We start from the raw sequence: 20,483 nt of genomic DNA on the forward strand, positions 1-20,483 counted from the left end.
TTAGATTTTTAGAAATTCTTAATAAAAAGATTTCAGCAAAAAATAGATTTAAAAAAAAATCTTTAAAAAAGGTTTCCCAAAAGAAAGTCACAATTCAGAAAAAGTAGATTTTTAAACAAAAGTCAAAATTCTGGGAAAAAAGTCAGAATTGTAAAAATAATCTAAAAGTCAGAATTGTAAATATAATCTAAAAGTCAGAATTGTAAAAATAATCTAAAAGTCAGAATTGTAAATATAATCTAAAAGTCAGAATTGTAAATATAATCTAAAAGTCAGAATTGTAAATATAATCTAAAAGTCAGAATTGTAAATATAATCTAAAAATCAGAATAGTCCCACAGAGGGAAAGTTAGAAAACGGGCTTCTCAAGAATTGTTTTGGAATTGTTAACAAAAATGTAAACATTCTGAAAAAAAGGTCAAAATTCTGAAAAGAGTTAAAAAAATATATAATTATCAAAAAAGTCAGAATTCTGAGAAAAATTCAGAATAAAAAATTAATAATCTAGAAGCCAGAATTGTCCTCCAGGGAGGCGGAAAGGAGACGAATGCTGCAAAACTACACAAATAAACTAACGAACAAGAGATCTGGATGTTTTGGAGGCGACAAAACAAAAAGGTCAGAATACTCAAAAAATAATCGAGATATTAAAAAAGTCGACTCCCCCCCAAAATAATCAAGATTCTCAATAATGTCAGAATTCTGGAAAGAAAGTCAGAATTGTAAAAAAATGTATGGAAAAGTCAGAACTATCCAAAACTTCTCAGAAAGAAATCTGAATTCTTAAGAAGAAAAGTCAGAATTGTCCGGCAGGGGGCGACAAGGAGGCGCCTGCTGCACAGCTGCACCAATGAGTGCAGACGAAGAAGACAGTTGGCTGTTTTGGAGGCATCAGAACAAACATGTCAGCCAGCTAGCGTTAGCCTTTCTAAACCCGTCTGTAGGGATACGGTTTCAATACTCTCTCTATATATGATATTAACAGTTGTGATTTCATGGAGATCAAAGCTCCTTCTCTGCTGAATGCGGTTCCTCCTTACGGACATGTTATAACCAGCGAGAAATGGAGAACTTCGTCCCTTATTCAAAGCTTAAAGGGTAAGTACTTTTTTATTCTACTATTCCTGAATTTATTGACTACTTATTACATTAAAACAGCGCAATTCCAACATTGTCATCACGCTAACGTCTGAGCAGTTATAAACGTGTGCCAAACTCCATTCAGAAATATCGCTTTTTTAATGTTTATTTCAGTGAAATGCAGACAAAAACCAGGTGTGGAATATGACATTAACATTTGTTCTGTCTAATACTTCCATTAATCAATTCGGCTCACATGTCGTTGATTAAAAACGTCTAAAATAATGTAATCATAACAATAATTCCACAAGTTTTACAAGGGCATCCTGGATTATTATTGGTTTTAATGAAATGTTTGTCAGAATGCAAATTAAAGATGGAAGGATGTTTTATTTGATTGATTTAGCATTAACTTTACTTACTACTTAGTGGTGGTGGAAGAAGGACTCAGATATGTTGCTGAAGTAAAAGTTGCAATACTACAGTGTGAGAATAGTTTAAAAGTAAAAATCCTTCAATTAAATTTGCTCTCGAGTACAAAAGTACGAGAACCAAAATATACTTTAAGTACCCAAAGTAAAAATACCCGTTATGTATGTCTCATTTAAGAATAGTTAGTATTAAAGGATTGTATTATACTGCATTTATTGATGCATCGTGTGTTCATCACGTTGATGTTGCATCTGGGGAAGACAGACCATATTATTGTTCTGTTGCTGCAGCTCTGATGAACCAGCCCTGATTCTGCTGTAGGTGGAGGAGTGAAAATCCTCTTTGAGAAGGAGCTGGGTGTGGCAGATTTCCACCTGCCCAACAGAAGCTGCATCCTGTACGTGTCAGAGTGCGACATCATAGCTGGGAACAGCTACAAGAGGAAGCTGGTCCGCTACAGAAATGTGAGTTTCCTGAGGACACAAAGCAGTGTTTGTGTCGGTGTTGTTCCGCCCGATATGAACTGTGTCCCTGCTGTTTCACAGACCAGCAGCAGTTTCCAGGAGCTGGTGTTGGTGGAGAACACGCGACTCAGTGAGCAGTACTTCTCCGCCGTGCAGAAGTTTGTTGTGTTCGACCTCGGGCTGACTCTGCTGCCGGTCAGCGGGCAGACCGAGGCCTCGCAGCTCATCAGTCAGATCGTGAGTCATATTATCTTTCAATAGGATCCTAATCAGCACTAGCATCAGCCTCTGCTATTTTAGTCCACACACACCAGGTCAAACACACTTTTACATGATAGCCACACAAACACAACATGTGATAGATAGAATCGGGAGGATGACACGCTCTTTATTGTCACACACATGCACACAGCAGAGCACACACAGTGAAATTAGTCCTCTGCATTTAACCCATCCTAGTGCTAGGAGCAGTGGGCAGCTATCGGGCAGCGCCCGGGGAGCAATGGGGAGGGGGAATTGGAGGTGTCCGGTGCCTTGCTCAAGGGCACCACAGCAGGGCCTAGGAGGTGAACCAGGAGGTGTCCACTTTCCATATTTCAAGTCTGTTCGGGGACTTGAACCGGCGACCCTACGATTCCCAGTCCAAGCCCCTACTGACGGACGTAATCATGTACAGAAGTAAACAACAATGATCAAAAATGATTTAGCCAAACTAGGGCTGTCAAAGTTAACGCGTTATTAGAATGTATTGATTTAATAATGATTCTATCAAAGAACACTTTTACGTTTTTTTCTGAATTTTGTATTTTTTCACTTTTTATTCAGATTTTTTTATATCTGACTTTTGTCTTTTTTTCAGAGTTCAGACTTTATTTAGAATTCTGTATTATTTCCAAATTTAGACTTGTTTTTCATTCTGATTCTTGTTTTGAATAATTATTGTTTAGAAAATAATTATTTTTCTGAATTTTTTGAGAAATCTGACATTTTCTCAGAACTCACTTTTGTTCGGATCAAAAAGGTTCTCGTAGTAGTTTCGTGGATTAAATGATTTGCAAAAAGATTGATTTTCACACCTGCTCTGACCGCCTCCAGGTCCACGGGGAGGGTCGAGAGAACCCCTTCAGGAGGAGGAGCTCCTCTCGGCTGCTGGACCCGCAGGTCCTGGCTCTGGTGCAGCGTGTCCCCGGGGTCGGCAGGGTCAAGGCTCTGGCGCTGCTGCAGCACTTCTCCAGCATCCACCAGCTCTGCAACGCCGCCCCCCAGGAGCTGGAGCCCATCGTGGGTCAGGCTGCAGCTCAGCAAATCCACAGCTTCTTCCACAAACCCACTGCTGCTGGAACCTGAGGTCTCCCAGTCTGGGGTCTAACGGTTCTTTTGATACAGATTCACTTTTTGGCTCTTTTGCTAAAATGAATGTCACTTTGCTGGGTTTCTGCCAGAGTACAAACTTGAATCAAAAATAATATTTGTATTCTGTTGACCATTTTCCACCCATGCAGCTAACGTGGGTGAAATGTGGAGTTTGAAAGGTGACTTTGCTGTCCTGTAAATAATATTGTGTTTGTTTCTCTGCACTTTTGCATCCACACAATAAATGAATATGATCAGTGTGTCATGTGGCGCCTCAATTATTAGTGGTAATAACAACATTTCATCAGAGCTTTGTTTATTCAGAGAGGAATAGATTACACTCAAGTATTTCTTGTCTCATAAACCGCTCTTCAGTGATGTGCGTCAGTGTGCAACAGTCTCAAAGGCAGGAGGTGTTCATCAGATCATTTCTATATCTGGTGAGATTGGTGTGCTGTTGTCGTAGCAACGAAAACATTCACAGTAAACACATCTGGAGAACATTGAATAAGGTCTATCCCCAAAAACTCTGTTTAACATGAAATGATAGAGAGTCTTGATGAATGAAACTAAATGGTTGTTCTACTCGGTGTGATTGACAGGAGAGATGATCAGAGGAGCAGAGTTTTCACCACCATCGTTGAGACAAGGACTAAAGTATGGGTAGAGTTTCTCAGTGAAGCAGCAGCCAGTGAAGGAGTAGATCAGAGCTGCAGCATCAACATCATAAAAGGAGAGCAGACCCTCCTCATGATCCACAAACACCCCCACCTTCTCAGGCTGAGACTTCAGAGAGAGACGGACTGCAGGATCAGCAAAAGCTGTGTACTTATTTCCATTCCTCAACACTATCGTCCAGTAACCATTCTGAGGAGACAGTGTGATCTCTCCCTTCCTGTTGATCGACTCTCTGGCCACTCCTAAATCCCACTCAGTCTTTCCTTTAACCTGAACCTCGAAATAAAATCTACCTGAAGAGAAACTCTGCTTTGCTAAGACATTAACACAACGATCAAATCTCTCTGGATTGTCTGGGAGATTCTTCCACACATCACCATCTTTAACTTGTTTTCCATCATCAGACAGGATGAGTTGGGATGTGCTGTATCAGGATCCAGAGTCACATCCACCTCATACTGCTGGACCCTCTTCAGCTCGACCTCAGCGAGCAGCTTCTTCATCTGTTCACTGAGCGTCTCCTCCAGCTGAGTCACAGCTCTCACCACAGTCCCCTCATATGAAGGTGGACGGACCCTGACTCCTGTCCAGTCCTTGGTGGGTGGAGCAGCGTTCAGGGAGGTGAGGCTTTGGAGGAGGTGGAGCTGGTCTTCAGAGCGGGACAGCAGCTCCACCTCAGTGCTTCTCTTCTCCAGCTCAGAGATCTCCTGTTCCAGCTCTTTGATGAAGCCTTCAGCCTGTTCCTCTGTCTCTCTCTGCTTCTCTCTGATGGTGACGATGAGCTCGGCCTGGCTTCTCTCAACAGACTCCTTCAGAGCGGTGAAGACCTGAACACCACCTGCTATCTCTCTGTCTGCTGCTTCCTTACTGAGCTCCACTGAGCGTTTCATCTCCTGAATCTTCAGGCGTCTCTTCTGGATCATCTGCTGAGTTTCAGCCTCTGTCTTCCCCAGCTCTGCCTTCTTTCCTTCATATCTTCTTTCAGAGGAACCACATCATGGGTCTTGTGGTCTAAATAGGTGCAGAGCATGCAGACACACACCTGGTCGGTCTTACAGAACAGCTCCAGCAGTTTATCGTGCTTCACACACATCCTGCCTTCCAGGTTCTCCACAGGGTCGATCAGCTGATGCTTCTTCAGGCCAGACCTTGTCAGGTGAGGCTCCAGGTGAGTCTCACAGTAGGACTCCAGACACACCAGGCAGGACTTCAGGGCCTTCAGTCTGGTTCCAGTGCAGACGTCACAGAGAACTTCTCCAGGTTGGACAGCTTGTTGCTCTGAGCTGCTGCTGCTGGCTTCCTGTTGAGCTGACTGTCTGAACTGAGCAGCCATCTCAGAGATGAAGGTGTTTACGCGCAGCTCAGGCTTTATGTTGAAAACCTCTTTACAGATGGGACACTGATAGGGGACTTTAGTGTCCCAGTGTTGAGTGATGCAGGCTTTACAGAAGTTGTGTCCACATGGTATGCTGACTGGATCAGTGAACACATCCAGACAGATGGAGCACAGGAACTGATCTTCAGTCAGCAGACAGCTGGCAGCAGACATGTCTACACTCTGAGGACAGAGAGTGTGAAATAACAAAACCATGGTTAGTCTTTTTATTATTATTTGTCAAACAGTAACTTTGTATTAAGGTTCACCAATTCACCATCAACTAGTTGTAATCAACATGTATATTAGCAGTATATTGACTCTGTATTCGTGATTATAAAACGTATTAATGTCTTACTCTACATGACCATATTCTACAAGTAATACGCCATTAGTTAAGAGTTGTTCCTCAATAACCCTCTAATTAGTGCTTATTTATTGTAAGTAAGGAAGTTGTTGAACATGAGTTTTGGTCTTATTATGCTCTGCTCAATATGGGCCTAATAAGGCAGTAGTACCACAACAATAGTCATTCTCCCAAAATAACACCAAACAAATATGGTCTGTTGTTATGTAACAACACATGAAACTACACGTGTTAATTGTGTCAAAATAACTCATGAGGTATTTCTAACTTAGAGTATGTTCCCTATTCTAAAGGCAAGTCTTGTTCACAACCAATAAGCTAGTAGTTTGACTCTAATTGAGTTATGTTCAGTAATATAACGCATTACTTCTGAAATGTGGGTAATATAATACCCGTTACATTTCTCAGTAACGCAGTTACAACACATTTTAACCCGAAATGATGTGGTGTTTAGTTTCTAAGAATTCACAAACATCGTGAGACATTCCGACACCAGAGGAACAATTGTGCAGGTAGAATAGTAACTCAGTAAGCCTGTTTCCTATTGGTTCAGAGGGCTGCAGGAACAGATTCACAATGCAGAGCTGCAGACTCACAATGCAGAGCTGCAGGAACAGATTCACAATGCAGAGCTGCAGGAACAGATTCACAATGCAGAGCTGCAGGAACAGATTCACAATGCAGAGCTGCAGGGTCTCAATGCAGAGCTGCAGGAACAGATTCACAATGCAGAGCTGCAGGCTCACGATGCAGAGCTGCAGGAACAGACTCACAATGCAGAGCTGCAGGCTCACAATGCAGAGCTGCAGGAACAGATTCACAATGCAGAGCTGCAGGCTCACGATGCAGAGCTGCAGGAACAGATTCACGATGCAGAGCTGCAGGCACAGATTCACGATGCAGAGCTGCAGGAACAGACTCACAATGCAGAGCTGCAGGCTCACGATGCAGAGCTGCAGGAACAGATTCACGATGCAGAGCTGCAGGAACAGACTCACAATGCAGAGCTGCAGGCTCACAATGCAGAGCTGCAGGAACAGATTCACGATGCAGAGCTGCAGGAACAGACTCACAATGCAGAGCTGCAGGCTCACGATGCAGAGCTGCAGGAACAGATTCACAATGCAGAGCTGCAGGAACACGATGCAGAGCTGCAGGCACAGATTCACGATGCAGAGCTGCAGGCACACGATGCAGAGCTGCAGGCTCACAATGCAGAGCTGCAGGCACACGATGCAGAGCTGCAGGCTCACCATGCAGAGCTGCAGGCTCACCATGCAGAGCTGCAGGAACAGATTCACAATGCAGAGCTGCAGATTCACGATGCAGAGCTGCAGATTCACAATGCAGAGCTGCAGGCTCACAATGCAGAGCTTCGGGCACACGATGCAGAGCTTCAGGCACACGATGCAGAGCTTCAGGCACACGATGCAGAGCTGCAGGCACACGATGCAGAGCTGCAGGCACACGATGCAGAGCTTCAGGCACACGATGCAGAGCTGCAGGCTCACGATGCAGAGCTGCAGGCACACGATGCAAAGCTGCAAGCTCACGATGCAGAGCTGCAGGCACACCATGCAGAGCTGCAAGCTCACCATGCAGAGCTGCAGGCACACAATGCAGAGCTGCAGATACAGAATGCAGAGCTGCAGGCACACGATGCAGAGTTGCAGGCTCACCATGCAGAGCTGCAGGCTCACAAGCAAAGCTGCAGGAACAGATTCACAATGCAGAGCTGCAGGCTCACAATGCAGAGCTGCAGGCTCACCATGCAGAGCTGCAGGCTCACGATGCAGAGCTGCGGGATCACAATGCAGAGCTGCAGGCTCACAATGCAGAGCTGCGGGCTCACAATGCAGAGCTGCAGGAACAGATTCACAATGCAGGGCTGCAGGCTCACAATGCAGAGCTGCAGGAACAGATTCACAATGCAGAGCTGCAGGCTCACAACGCAGAGCTGCGGGCTTACAATGCAGAGCAGCAGGCTCGGAGAAAAAAACAGAGAAAGACAGGAGTGCGCGCTTAAATACTGGCGCATTGTGGCACACTTGGCTTTCCTTAAGATGTGTTAAGACTGATGTTGTGTTGGTGCAGGTATGCGGCGTGTATTAATATTTAGGAAAAACACATTTCTTCAGGGGTTATCTGAAGGCTGCCTCCGGCTGTTAGCCTTTGTATTATAGGACTGTGGGGTGTGGCTATTAGCTGCTCCTAAGTTAGTCAAATAGAAGTTAAAAAACGATTACTAAGTTATTATAGTTGACTGTGACAAATAGAGCTCTGTTAAACAGTTGCCCTGAGAGGAACTTCCTGTGAGTAGAGCCGAGGGTTTGAGGTAACACTGGATGTTGAAACAGGAAATATTATCAGCTCTGTGAAGTTGAGAATTCGGTGTTACAAGTTCAAAGCTGCTGACCAAAGTGTATAACAGTAAAATAAGTTATACTTTGTCAATGTTGTGCCTTTAACGACACTACAATAAGAGACCTCACAGACAGTCAGAGCTAGCTGTTAGCTGTTAGCTGGCCTGGGCTAACTGCTGTCAGTCTGCTCTTGGTCTGCCACATGTCAGTGAGTGGTTGTGTCTCTGGAGTGCACTCACCAGTGTTTGCAGAGGTTCTGCTGTGTTGTTGAGAAGAAGCTGCAGGATTCAGTCGAGTGTTCTTCTGTAGAGAAACAGGGAGACGTGCAGCTGTTCTGTCCCTCAGACAAACTTTCACTTTCGTTTCTGTGAAGTTGAAGCTCTGCTGTCTCAGTGTTGCTCCACCTCTCAGTGTCGCTCTGTGTGAGAGGGTGTACCTCTCTGGGGAGGACACTAACACAGCTCTGGAACAACAGGAGTTTTACTTCATGTTCTCCATCTTTTTGTTTAAAGCTAAGATGGAGAACTTCTGTCACTGGGTCAACAATAGGCCTCACTGAGATGTTGAGGTTTTACAATAAAGCACCTCTTAAAAAAACTAAAAGCAGATAAAGAGAGGGCAGTATATTATTTAGATTAATATCAATCAGAGAGAAGCAGGTCTAAATGATCTTCCACCACTTGAGTATCAATCCTGTAAAATGATGTATTATCACTCTTATTTCATTCATGACTTTGTAAATCTCAAGTTTGAACATTTAGTAAACAAGCCTGGTTTATTCCACCCCTTTATGCATGTTATTATAAGTGCAGTGATACAGTTATTTAAGAAAAGCATGCACCAGGCTGCAGTGGGTTAGTCGCTCCACAAGAGGGCGTCCTCAGCTCTCACTTACTTTCCACAGCCTCTGGTTTAGGGTTCATATCACCTGCTCACACACAACTGAACTGCACATCTTTCAATCATTTGCATCCATCACTTTCACAAGACTCCGAGTATCATGCATTCTCAAAACGTGTTGAACAGCTATGCAGGTCAATGTTGTAGAGCCGGTTTCATATATAGTTGGTATATATGTTTTTGGAATATGGAGAAGATTAGTCCTAGGTTTTTTTTTTCTGGTATAAAGAAATATAGAATATTTTACGGCCATTCAGTCTTTTTGTATTTGCTTTATTTTACTTTTATTGTGTACAGTGTTTGAAAGGCTTCAGCAGCATGTCAGAGCCTGACCTTTTTTCTCTTCTCATGTTTGTCCCTGGTTTTCTTCAGAGGATCTCAGAAGAGTGTTTTCATAATAAGCTTGTTTGGGCCCCTTTGAGACCGGCTGACAGACAAATTCAATTAAAACATGATGCCAACATCCCATGCAAACTCCCTACTACTCTCCGCTTTCAAAGTCAATTGTGCCTGATGTGAAGAGCCGGCCTTCATGTCCCCGTCTGGAGCCTTTTCACGTGCTAAAATAAGAGTTTCCCCCTCTTTCCGCGAGTCGACATGAGCAAAGTGAGCGCTGTGAAAGCCCAGAGAGAGCTTCCATTTGACGACTGGCAGCCTCAGGTCTTGTGTCTGTGTGACACTATGGGCCACTACAAAAGCCCGTCCTTTCTCCTGCTGCAGAATATAACTGAGGGAGAAAGAAAAGACTTGCTGCACGATGGGGAGGAGGGGGGATTTTGGAGTAAAAAAAAAAGGGGGTCTAGCTTTAGAAAGCGGCCCGGCGCAGATGCACGATTAGGCTGCGGTTGTTAGTGACGTTCACCCGGCTCCACTCTCCCTCCGTCGAGGCCCTTTGTGGCTCCCAGCAGCCTCAGTGGTAAGCTGCCGACCGGCGTGCCAACAGGGCTCAATGTATGCCCGACAATAGTAGAGAAACCCCCCCCCCCCACGACCCCCAACAAAACCCACCCTCCAAGGATGTGGAGCTGATGTCACCCCATCGGCCCACAAACTGTGTGACTGTTGATAGATCCATACGGCTCCAGACAAAAAAGAGAGTGTGTGTGTGTGTGTGTGTGTGTGTGTGTGTGTGTGTGTGTGTGTGTGTGTGTGTGTGTGTGTGTGTGTGTGTGTGTGTGTGTGTGTGTGTGTGTGAATAGATCCATGATTGTGCAAACAGAAACCTGAGGGGACAAACTCTTGGTCCACACGAGGTAATAATGGAAACCAATTTCATACATTATTATTTTTTTGTAATATTGAATGTACTGTCTAATGACCTGTGTGTGTGTGTGTGTGTGTGTGTGTGTGTGTGTGTGTGTGTGTGTGTGTGTGTGTGTGTGTGTGTGTGTGTGTGTGTGTGTGTGTGTGTGTGTGTGTGTTGATAGATCCATAACATCGTGTTTTTCTACCAGTCTTTGAATAAAATCAGTGGAAGTTAACGGTAAAATGAGTACGACCAAAGCAGGAATTAAAGAGTAATATTTAGCAGTGTTTGATGTCAGTTCTTAGAGCTGATTAGCACATATTAAGCTACATGCTATACATTTTTGGACCACTCGCTATGAGTAGAGTCCAGTGTCGTGGCGGGCGGCACTTTCATTTTGGGGAGTGATGGAGAACTGGAGTTTACATTTTGAGAGCGATGGACCGTAAAAAAGGACATTTTCCTCATTTGTTTTAAAAGATTTATTTGATTTATGTTTGTTTTTTCTTGTTTATTGCTTTTCATCGTTAGGTTTTGCCATTAGTTTGTTATTTTTATGATTTGAGTTTGTGCTAAAATAAAGGACTTTGCTAAGACATGTACACATTATGTAAATAAAATGTAAAAACGGTTAATTTTGTAATAAAATGTTTAAAAAAAAAGATAGGCACTTGGACTGGAAGCTGTGGGGGTCGCCAGTTCAAGTCCCCAAACAGACCTAAGTGTGGACTGCTGCTTGGAGAGGTCCTGGGCCCTGACGTGGTGCCCTTGAGCAAGGCACCAGACTATTTATACTTCCCCTGAACTTTCCCTCCAGCAGATTAACTGTTTTCTGTGAAGGACCTCAACAACTATTTGATGTCCTGCCATGAAATCTAATTCCGACAGTCCTGCTCCTTTCAGGGTTTGATTTGTAATAACTTTGTGGATCCATCACAACATCTCCAGTCCTCCCTCGCTTCGGGCTGCACTGTGTGTTGGCGGTAAGTAGCACATGTTGGCTAGTTTCCTTCTTAATTGTCTCCATTCTCACTTTTTACAAGATTTCATTTCGATGCAGGAATATATATCACTTCCTGATCTTCACACATCATCCTCATACATCACCCGGCGCTGAAAGAGAGGAGAGGGACAAGGAGAGGACAAGCACATATTCTCTGAGCGCATTGTGGAGAGGAATGCCATTGAATTTGGGTGTTTTTATACGCGCCAGCCTCTTTTGTGTGCAGGCTAAGGAAGTCCATTGTGCGGGCAGACACCCTGAGAAAAGAGGCGAGCTTGGAGCCGTTGTCTGCCGGTGCTTCTGCGGCGCTCGGGCGCTAAAAAAGACCTGAATGAAGCTCTGCCATCGGAAGCAGCCGGCCCGAACGGAGAGACAATGCCACTGGGCAACTTTGAAGACCAGCAACAATTAAAAATGCAGCTTCACTATATTAATTATGCATTCATGCTTTTTGTCTTGGGTCTCCTTCTGTTAGGGAGGGGAGTAAGGAGGAGCTGTGAAGTTTAGGATTCAACAGGTCTGAGGCAGAGGGAGAGATTACAGTGAACAAACTAAACATGAAATGCTTCTGCCGTTTGGAAATTCATCAGAGGGTGAAAATGTGTGTGTGGTTGCAGGGGTACAAACCAATAAGGAAAACACCCTGACTTAATAAACCCAAACGTTGCTTCAGTATAAAGACAATAAAATGGCATCAAATATAAAAGCGGATCAAGAGAGGTCGGCAAAGCTCTGCGATTCATCTTGCAGAACATGTTGCTAGGAAACTCGGGGTTGCTGCTGGGAGTTGCACTTTTTTTTTAAAGGCTTTTCTCCTCTCTCCTCCCTCAGTTGCAAGCAGAACACTAAAGCAGCTTTCTCAAAGCTTTGAGGTGAATTTCTGCTGGCCGGCGGCACTGTCAGGTGGCTCTGTTGTGCTCGCAGTCGCAGGCAAACGGCTGCCTTTGGACCAGTGGGAAGGGTTATTCACAAAAAGCCAACACTGGTTCTGGGAATTCATGCCTCGTTTACTACCGAATCTGTCTCGCTGCGGACAGAAGAACCTGGGATCACAGGAGACAAACTGCATATGGTGCAGATTTCAGGGTGTTTAAGACGTGTTTGGACATCTTTAGGAGTACGGCCTCATGGGAACAATGTTTTGAGATCTGATCAAAAGGGAAATTATCCAGACTTTAATCTCTAACTCTGGATTTGGATCAGTGGGAAATGTGCAAATAGACACGCATCGAAATCCACATGACAGTGTGAACACGAGCATCCAAAATGAGTTAAAAGTGACATGACTTTGGGCCAAAATATGACTTTTAAAACCAGAATCAAATACTTTCACATGCATTATTCAACATCATTACTTAGCATTTCCCTCACTGACAGGTAAACTTCAGGGGGCGGCCGGACGAACTCAACTCAGAAACTAGGGTTTGATTAGCTTTTGGGTTTTGGTTAGTGTTTTCTGTATAATACACCGACTCTCTCTGTGAGTTAATACTGTAATATGTATTTAAATGCTGCACATTTAATGCCTGCAACCCTTAAAACGTGTGAAGATGAGATTTATGTCTTGGGTAAACTGGCCGGATGACTTAGAAGCTGCCGCAGTTTCTCCTCCTGCAGCACAAACGGACTCCACACCACATTCATGACGGTGTGTTGTGGGTCAGAGGTCACGTGTGTTGGCAGCGTGTTCCTCACCGTGTGTTTCAAATACAGGCCGGGCTGCCTCAAAGAAGGGCTGAATGCAAAGCTCATTAGTGCTGCAGGAGGCTGAGCGGGGAGAGTCAGAGATCGTATGGTTGGAGTGAACGCAGAAGTGTCTCAACACATTCCTGCCTCTTTATTAAGGCGATCTGTGACCCCGTCTGTCCCAAAATAGAACGTTTTTCCATTGTGTGTGTGAGTGTGTGTGTGGTGGCCGGGGCTAATACAGTGCATATCGGACCTCTTCTCTCCTAAAAAGGATCTTGTTGTCAGTCGAGAGACCACTTAGTGCTCTTATGCTCTCGTCAGTGTGCAGATAAAAGCGATTCGGACCTGCTGTTCTCTGAAGCCTCCTCCACTGGAGAGGCTGGAGAGGAGCGTTTTTGTTTCCTTGCTGGTATGCAGAGAGCGGCCCGGACGCACAAAGACGACGGTAATAACAGTTAATCTTCGCAAAAGGTTCAATGGCTGCCAAACAACCCACCAACCGGCCGGGATTCAGAGCCGTCCGCACAAAGGGAGAGGAATCATCAAAGTCGGAGGGAGCGCGGAGCGGCCGGTTCCCATCACCTAAATCAACAAGGCCCGGGCAGAAAGTAAACACGTAGAGTTAACACAAGGAGTCACATTCATACGGATGTTACAGACGGCGTGTTTGCACTCCTAAATATGCCACAACAGACATTTCCACCTCAATTAAACATCCAATTACGGCGTGTGTTTAGCTTAAAGGAAGGGTCTGAAATAAACAAGGTCTCCGCTCAACGTCCCGCCGTCTGTGCAACACGTTTTTATGTTGCTTCTTTCTCTTCCACAGGTTACAGGGACACTAAAACACACACATTTGGGGCAGATCTGAGGATACACACACACACACACACACACACACACACACACACACACACACACACACACACACACACACACACACACACACACACACACACACACACACACACACACACACACACACACACACACACACATTTCAACTCTTAATCATTTCTCTAGTCTTTTGCCTTTGTAAACAACTTCTCCAACAAGGTTCTACTTTTCTTTAACACAGTATCTACTCCGCAACATCTTCCTACATTTGGCTAATACTGTCTCTACTCTTTTACAAAACCTTTCTATAACTAATGTCTTCTCTACTTTTCTCTTTGTCAACCACTTCCCTTATTCGTCAAACGTATCTTACATGTGTTTCTGTTCTCCAACAACCTCTCACAATTGGCCTACAGCTTTCTACTCTTCACCTTCATTCTTCTTCTCTTCTCCAACAACTTTTTCTAACAACTCTCTACTCATCTTTACCAACTTTAACTGTACTGTACTCTTTTCCAACATCTACAACTTTCTAATCTGTAACATCGTTTTCCTGTCTCCCCAAACAGCTTTCCACTCCAACAACTTTATCCAAAAATGTCTCTTCTAGTCCAACAGCTTTCCTCTATCGTCCAACAAATCCATCTAAATATTCTCTGCTCTTCTTCAACAACTTCCTAGTCCTCTCTAGCAGCTTTCTCCAACTGTTTTCCGCTCTTGTCAAACAACGTGTCAGGGATGGGGAAACAGGAACAGAAGTGCAGTAAAACAAGGAGGGGGTCCAACAAAAGGTGAGCTTTATTCAAAAAACGCTGTTAACAAAAATACTAAGCTTGGGGAATACAGGACGTGAAAAACAAGGACGGACAGGAACAGGCAGGTGACATGGACTAGACCAGGTGGGAAACGACGACGACTGAACAAGAGACAAAGGGGGAACAGAGACTAAGTACACAAGGCTAATCACAAGACAAGACACAGCTGGAGAGGGGAGGAGAAACACAGGGGCAACAGGTGAACACAATGACACATCAGGCACAGGAGGGAAACGCAGACAGGAAGTGAAGCTAAACATGACAGAAGAGGGGACAACATTTCAAAACAGACACAAAACATGAATCATGACTCAACGTTTTACTCTTTTCCAACCACTTCCTCCTCTTCGTGTACAGCTGTCGGATCTTGTTGCCGGTCGGGAAAAGACTTGGTGTTAAAGACAGTGGGACCCCGTCTCTCTGGAGAGCACCATCAGTTTTGCTTTGGATCTGGATGTTGAACCGTCTCTCTTCTTCTGGTTGATCCATGTCTGATGTGAGCGCCCTCCATGAACTTGACCCCCGGTGTGATCGACTCTGTGACAGCATGTGGTCCCCCCACGCCCCCCCCCCCCCTGAGGGCTCCTGACTGTTACCAGCTCCACAGCAGCGCGACCTCCGACCCCTTTGACGGGGACGTGGGGGGGGGGGGGGCTGGTGTATACAGTGAGTGTGGTATCAGAGGGGGGGGGGTTACTTTTTAATGATACCCAGTCTGTTCTGTTTGAAATGACCTCATTACCTCAATCCATGTATTGATAGAGGGGGGTGGAGGGTGTGGGGTGGGGTGGGGGGGGATTATCCTCAGCCTGACAACATGTTCCACCGCTGCTTTAAAAGGTCAGCTCATCCCTTTATAATCAGAACTCATTCCTCTATGGTCTTATATTATTCTCCCGGTTCATTTTTGTAATTTAAAAATATTTCGGTCGTTTTTTTGATTTTACTATTTTTATTTTTTTCTCAACTTTTAATCCATCCATCCATCCATCCATCCATCCATCCATCTATCCATCCATCCATCCATCCATCCATCCATCCATCCATCCATCCATCCATCCATCCATCTATCCATCCATCCATTCATCCATCCACACATCCATCAATCCATCCATCCATCCATCATCCATCCATCCATCCGTCCATCCATCCCTCCATCCATCCATCCATCCATCCATCCATCCATCCATCCATCCATCCATCCATCCATCATCCATCCGTCCATCCATCATCCATCCATCCGTCCGTCCATCCATCCCTCCATCCATCCATCCATCCATCCATCCATCCATCCATCCATCCATCCATCCATCCATCGTCCATCCATCCGTCCGTCCATCCATCCATCCATCCATCCATCTCCATCCATCCATCCATCCATCCATCCATCCATCCATCCATCCATCCATCCATCTTCTCCCACTGCTCTGTCAGGGTCGCGGAGGTAACAGCTCCAGCAGAGAGCCCCAAACTTTCCTTTCCCTGGCCACATCAACCAGCTCTGACTGGGGGATTCCAAGGCGCTCCCAGGCCAGCGCAGAGATGTAACCCCTCCACCTGGTCCTAGGTCTACCCCTCGTCCTCTTCCCAGCTGGACGTGCCTGGAACACCTCCCTATTCATTCTTGTTTTTCTTTAGAAATTGTTCTATTCTTCATTGTTTACACATTAACTTTCATTTGCTTGATCTTATTCTTTTTTTGTGAATAATTAGACAAACTAATAACACACATATGACGGAATAAATGACGGTTAAAATATGGAATATTTATCTAAAAAAACAACTTTGGATAATATGTTGCTCTTCTACCTGAGCAAATAATCCCACAATTAAAAAATAAAAACACGCTTAAGAGTTTGACTGATGCAGCAGCACTGACAATGACTTTGTTTGTTTGTAGTAAACATGCCAGCACTGTTGTTGTTGTCGTCCTTAGTTTGAATCCTCATGGTTTAATGCACTTTTTGTAAGTCGCTTTGGATAAAAACGTCAGCTCTGTGTATTGTAATCATCTTTCTCTAAAGAGACGGCCGGAGGAAGTGTGTGAATGTGTTGACCTGCATGAGGCAGGGTGGAGCTGGAGTCGAACACAAAGCTCAGCAGGGTCTGTCTGTGGTAAATAGAGGTTTAAAACACATCAACAATAAAAACTTATCTGATGTCCTGGTTCCCCCCCCCCCCCCCCCCCGCCCCAGGGGATTGGATGTTGTCTATTTGTCTCAATGCCCGCTGCTCTTTCCCACGTAACATCATCCGAGGGTGGGACCTGTCTTGGACTGAAGCGGATGTTTGTTGCGGCTGTGAAAGGAAACTCATTCACACCTCAACTTCATTTCTACCCGGCAACTGGAGCTCCAGTACAGCACTAATGAGCCAACGGTACTGGCCTTTACCCCCTTTATCAGACAGACGATGGGAGAGATGATGGTTTCTAATAAACAGGTAACACAGATGTGGTTATGTGGCCTTGGCTACAACCATTAAGCTACAAAGACCCTTACTTTTTATCTTTCATTTCTGAATCCCATTCGTGATCCTCAGAGGACGAACCCTCTGGATATTACTGACCAAACCTTTAGATTTTAGTCGTTATAAAAGTCCCCACACTTTTGACGGCCACGGTTTCAGGAGTAATCTGGTAAAGAAGTGAAAACCAACAACTTTCTGCTCTTTCCAATAACCTTTCTACTATTCTCCAAAAAACCCTTTTCTCTCCGCTAAAAACAACACTCTCATACCTTACCTGGAAAATGAAGGACTCAATCTTTATTTCTGAATTGCATTTATGTTCCTAAGATCTCCTCCTGCAGAACTCAAACCTCTAACCTTCACCCTTTAAAGAGGCCGTATTCTACTTTCCTGATGTTTTCCTGTTCCTGTATGTTTTAGTGCATGTAAATGGTCTGCAAAGGCTAAAAGCCCTGTAACCTCCAGAGGGGGTTTCTCTGCAGCTTGCCTTCAGAGACTTGTAAAGACGCATTAACAAAGACAAAGCTTCCCTTTTAGATTTGTTATTAAAATGTTGAGATTCTCCTGCTGAGTTTGTTTGCCACTGAGAGTCCAATGGAGAAATCCCATTGGCTTTTTGTGGAGGGAACCAAGGGGAGGTGCTTTCCTGTTCGTCCTACAAATATATATAGAGCGTATATAAGACAGAATGAATATTTACATGACTTAATGAGCTTTAAACTTATTAAGGGTGGTTGGACGGTTGGTTCTTCCTCACAGCTGATGGTTTTATCTCTGAAATCCCTTCTGCTGTTTGAACATGAGGCCTCAGTGAGAAATGACTCGCTCTCAGGCCCGCTCTCTTGAGATCACTTCAGGTCACAGGCTGGTGTTGGAAACTCACTCAGTTTGTAGGAAAGTCATGGAAAACCGTCTGAAAGCTCCCCCCCCCCCCAAAAAAAAAGTCCCCTGAAAGGGCGCTCTGTGGGAGTACAACTAATTTTATTAGCCCCCATGGAAACATTCAACCTAACAAGTGGAAAGCAGTTTCTGCATAAATTAAAGATAATCCAGAGTAAATTATGCAAATGTATTCGCTCAGATAAAGCAGGGGGTGGTGTGGTCGTTTATTGTGAGGTTAAAAATCTGAGCCAGTGGTTGAAACTGAACCGAGGGAGAGTTCGGTCCGGTGAGGAGAGGAAACTCCGCAGCAAGAGACGATTCCTGCAACAACATGTCCGATTTTCAGTCCCTTTCTTTCTTTCTGCGCATTTTCCATTTATTAACTCAACATGCAGAGGCTTTTTGAAACCTCTCAGTCCAGTTCTGGTACACTTTTCCCTGGTGGCACTGGTCAGATTTACCTGGTAAAAATAACCAGTTTGAGCCCCATTTAGGTGAAAAGTTGCCAATTAAGATCAAAGCCTTATGCTTACAGTCACGTACAGCAATAAACAGTACTTTTTTATTTGTGTATTTATTTGGACAAGGACCATGCATGCAAACACATTCATCTCATAAAGCAGAAGAGACGATCTATGCCAGATTTTATTCATAGTTCATTTCCATCTGCAGAACTGTAAGGTATTTATTATTGCATTATGTATCATCGCATTTGATGTTACATATTTAGCCTCCATTTTGAATTGCCCCATTATGTCACTTTTGCACAAATAAGTAGAACGTTTTTTTGTTATGTTCTAGGTATATTGCATGCTGCATGGTTGGATTTGAGATTTCATTGCCAACAACTAACGCTATAATAATACATACAATAAAATATAATAAGAAATTAAATATTTAAAGAATAAGAAGTAACTTCAAAAATGTTTACAAAAGAAATCTATTTAAAAAAATACAAAATATTTATTGTCACGGATAAACGGCTCAATATGAAAACGCCCTGATATGGGATATTACTTTCCCAGACTGAGCAAAATATTATTCACAACAACCGTAAACAAGTGAAAATAAGTTCTGTATTTAACAAGTGGTTATTGATTCATTTTAGAGGCAAGGTCCGTGAAATAAAATCACTATTGAGTCTCTTAAAATAAATGTTATCCCTGTCTTTAGATGGATTGAGGCTAGCAGTTTCCCTCCGCTTCCATTGTTTGTGCTAAGCTAGGCTAACACACATTGAGACACACACACACACACACACACACACACACACACACACACACACACACACACACACACACACACACACACACACACACACACACACACTTGCTCCACTTTCCCAGAGTGAATTGTGATTTCTGGGTCACTGCTGATGTTTCGGTGTGTGTTTCAGAGCGAGGTGGAAGTGTTTCTCCGGGGTCAGAGGTCGCCGCCCTGTGAACTCCACCACACACACACACACACACACACACACACACACACACACACACACACACACACACACACACACACACACACACACACACACACACACACACACACACTTAAAGACAGAAAAGACCCTCCTCTCAGCCGTTTCACTCAATTACTCCTCGCCTTGTGTTAATGACTCCCTGCTGTCTGCAGCGTTTGACGTCTCTGACTTTGAGGAGAAACTTAAAGAGGAAGTTGGAGAGGAGAGGAGGCTAATGGCTCAGAAGCGACTGCTGCTTTCCTCTACGATAAATTAGAGAAACAAATGATAAATGTTTTTGTTGAATAAAAAACCTTTTCCCTTCCTGTGTTCTATAGGTTTCAGTGCATGTAAATGGTCTGCAAAGGCTAAAATCCCAGTGTTCCCTCATTTTTAAAGTTCCCCTCTGGCCTTATTCTTTATTTCCCTCCCCTTTATCTCCCCCTTAACTTCAATGTTCTTACATTGATTTGAAATGATTGAATAAAAATATAAATCATCAAGTTATGACTAAAATATATATTTTTGGGGACAAGAAACCCCCAATAAAACTCAACATGAATATGAAAAAATACTGCATACATTTCTTTTGTGTTTTTAAAAAGAAAATAAATATTACGAAATATAATTTATTTGCACACTTCTCAAATTGACTTGTTTTACTTGGATAAAATATAAAGATGAAACAAAAACAATAAATAAATAAAAATACAGTAAAATTCAATATAAATATGAAAGAATAACACATACATTTATTTGTGGTTATATTAAGAAGAAAAAATATGATATATTTTCACACTTCTAAAATTGATTTGTTACTCTTGGATAAAAATATAAAAAATGAAACACATCATTTTTAAATAAAAATACAGTAGATTCTATAGAAATAGGACCTAATTAACTCATCATTCTTACATTGAGATGCACCTTTTTAAACCAATAAAAACAGAAGAGTAATGACCAAAGCAAATATAATATCTAACGTCAGTCACAGAGGCTGTTGCGGAGGAAGTGAGGCCGGTGTGTCTGCGGTTTGTGGGCGGGACACAGTGTCAGTCAGGCGGCTGGTCCTCA

At 43.7% G+C, this 20,483-nt stretch overlaps 1 protein-coding gene and 1 pseudogene across 1 annotated transcript; one reads left to right on the plus strand and one right to left on the minus strand.

Annotated features, from left to right (window-relative positions):
* Positions 1 to 853: 853 nt before the first annotated feature.
* Positions 854 to 3,589, plus strand: faap24 (FA core complex associated protein 24). The gene is made up of 4 exons (XM_063908159.1): positions 854 to 1,098; positions 1,834 to 1,976; positions 2,058 to 2,213; positions 3,072 to 3,589. Exons 1-4 carry the CDS (start codon positions 996 to 998, stop codon positions 3,321 to 3,323), a joined length of 654 nt encoding a protein of 217 aa, XP_063764229.1. The 5' UTR covers positions 854 to 995; the 3' UTR covers positions 3,324 to 3,589.
* Positions 3,590 to 3,628: 39 nt separating this feature from the next.
* On the minus strand, positions 3,629 to 8,522 carry LOC134881006 (E3 ubiquitin-protein ligase TRIM39-like; annotated as a pseudogene).
* Positions 8,523 to 20,483: the final 11,961 nt, after the last annotated feature.

The sequence above is a fragment of the Eleginops maclovinus genome, chromosome 2 (genome assembly GCF_036324505.1).
Source record: "Eleginops maclovinus isolate JMC-PN-2008 ecotype Puerto Natales chromosome 2, JC_Emac_rtc_rv5, whole genome shotgun sequence".
NCBI classification, from domain to species: Eukaryota; Metazoa; Chordata; class Actinopteri; order Perciformes; family Eleginopidae; genus Eleginops; species Eleginops maclovinus.

Bases quoted from the DNA above. Each gene is read 5' to 3' on its own strand.
- faap24 (XM_063908159.1), top strand. From the start codon at position 996: ATGGAGATCAAAGCTCCTTCTCTGCTGAATGCGGTTCCTCCTTACGGA. The intron at 1,977-2,057 runs GTGAGTTTCCTG...GCTGTTTCACAG, and splicing joins AGCTGGTCCGCTACAGAAAT to ACCAGCAGCAGTTTCCAGGA. The intron at 2,214-3,071 runs GTGAGTCATATT...GACCGCCTCCAG, and splicing joins CGCAGCTCATCAGTCAGATC to GTCCACGGGGAGGGTCGAGA.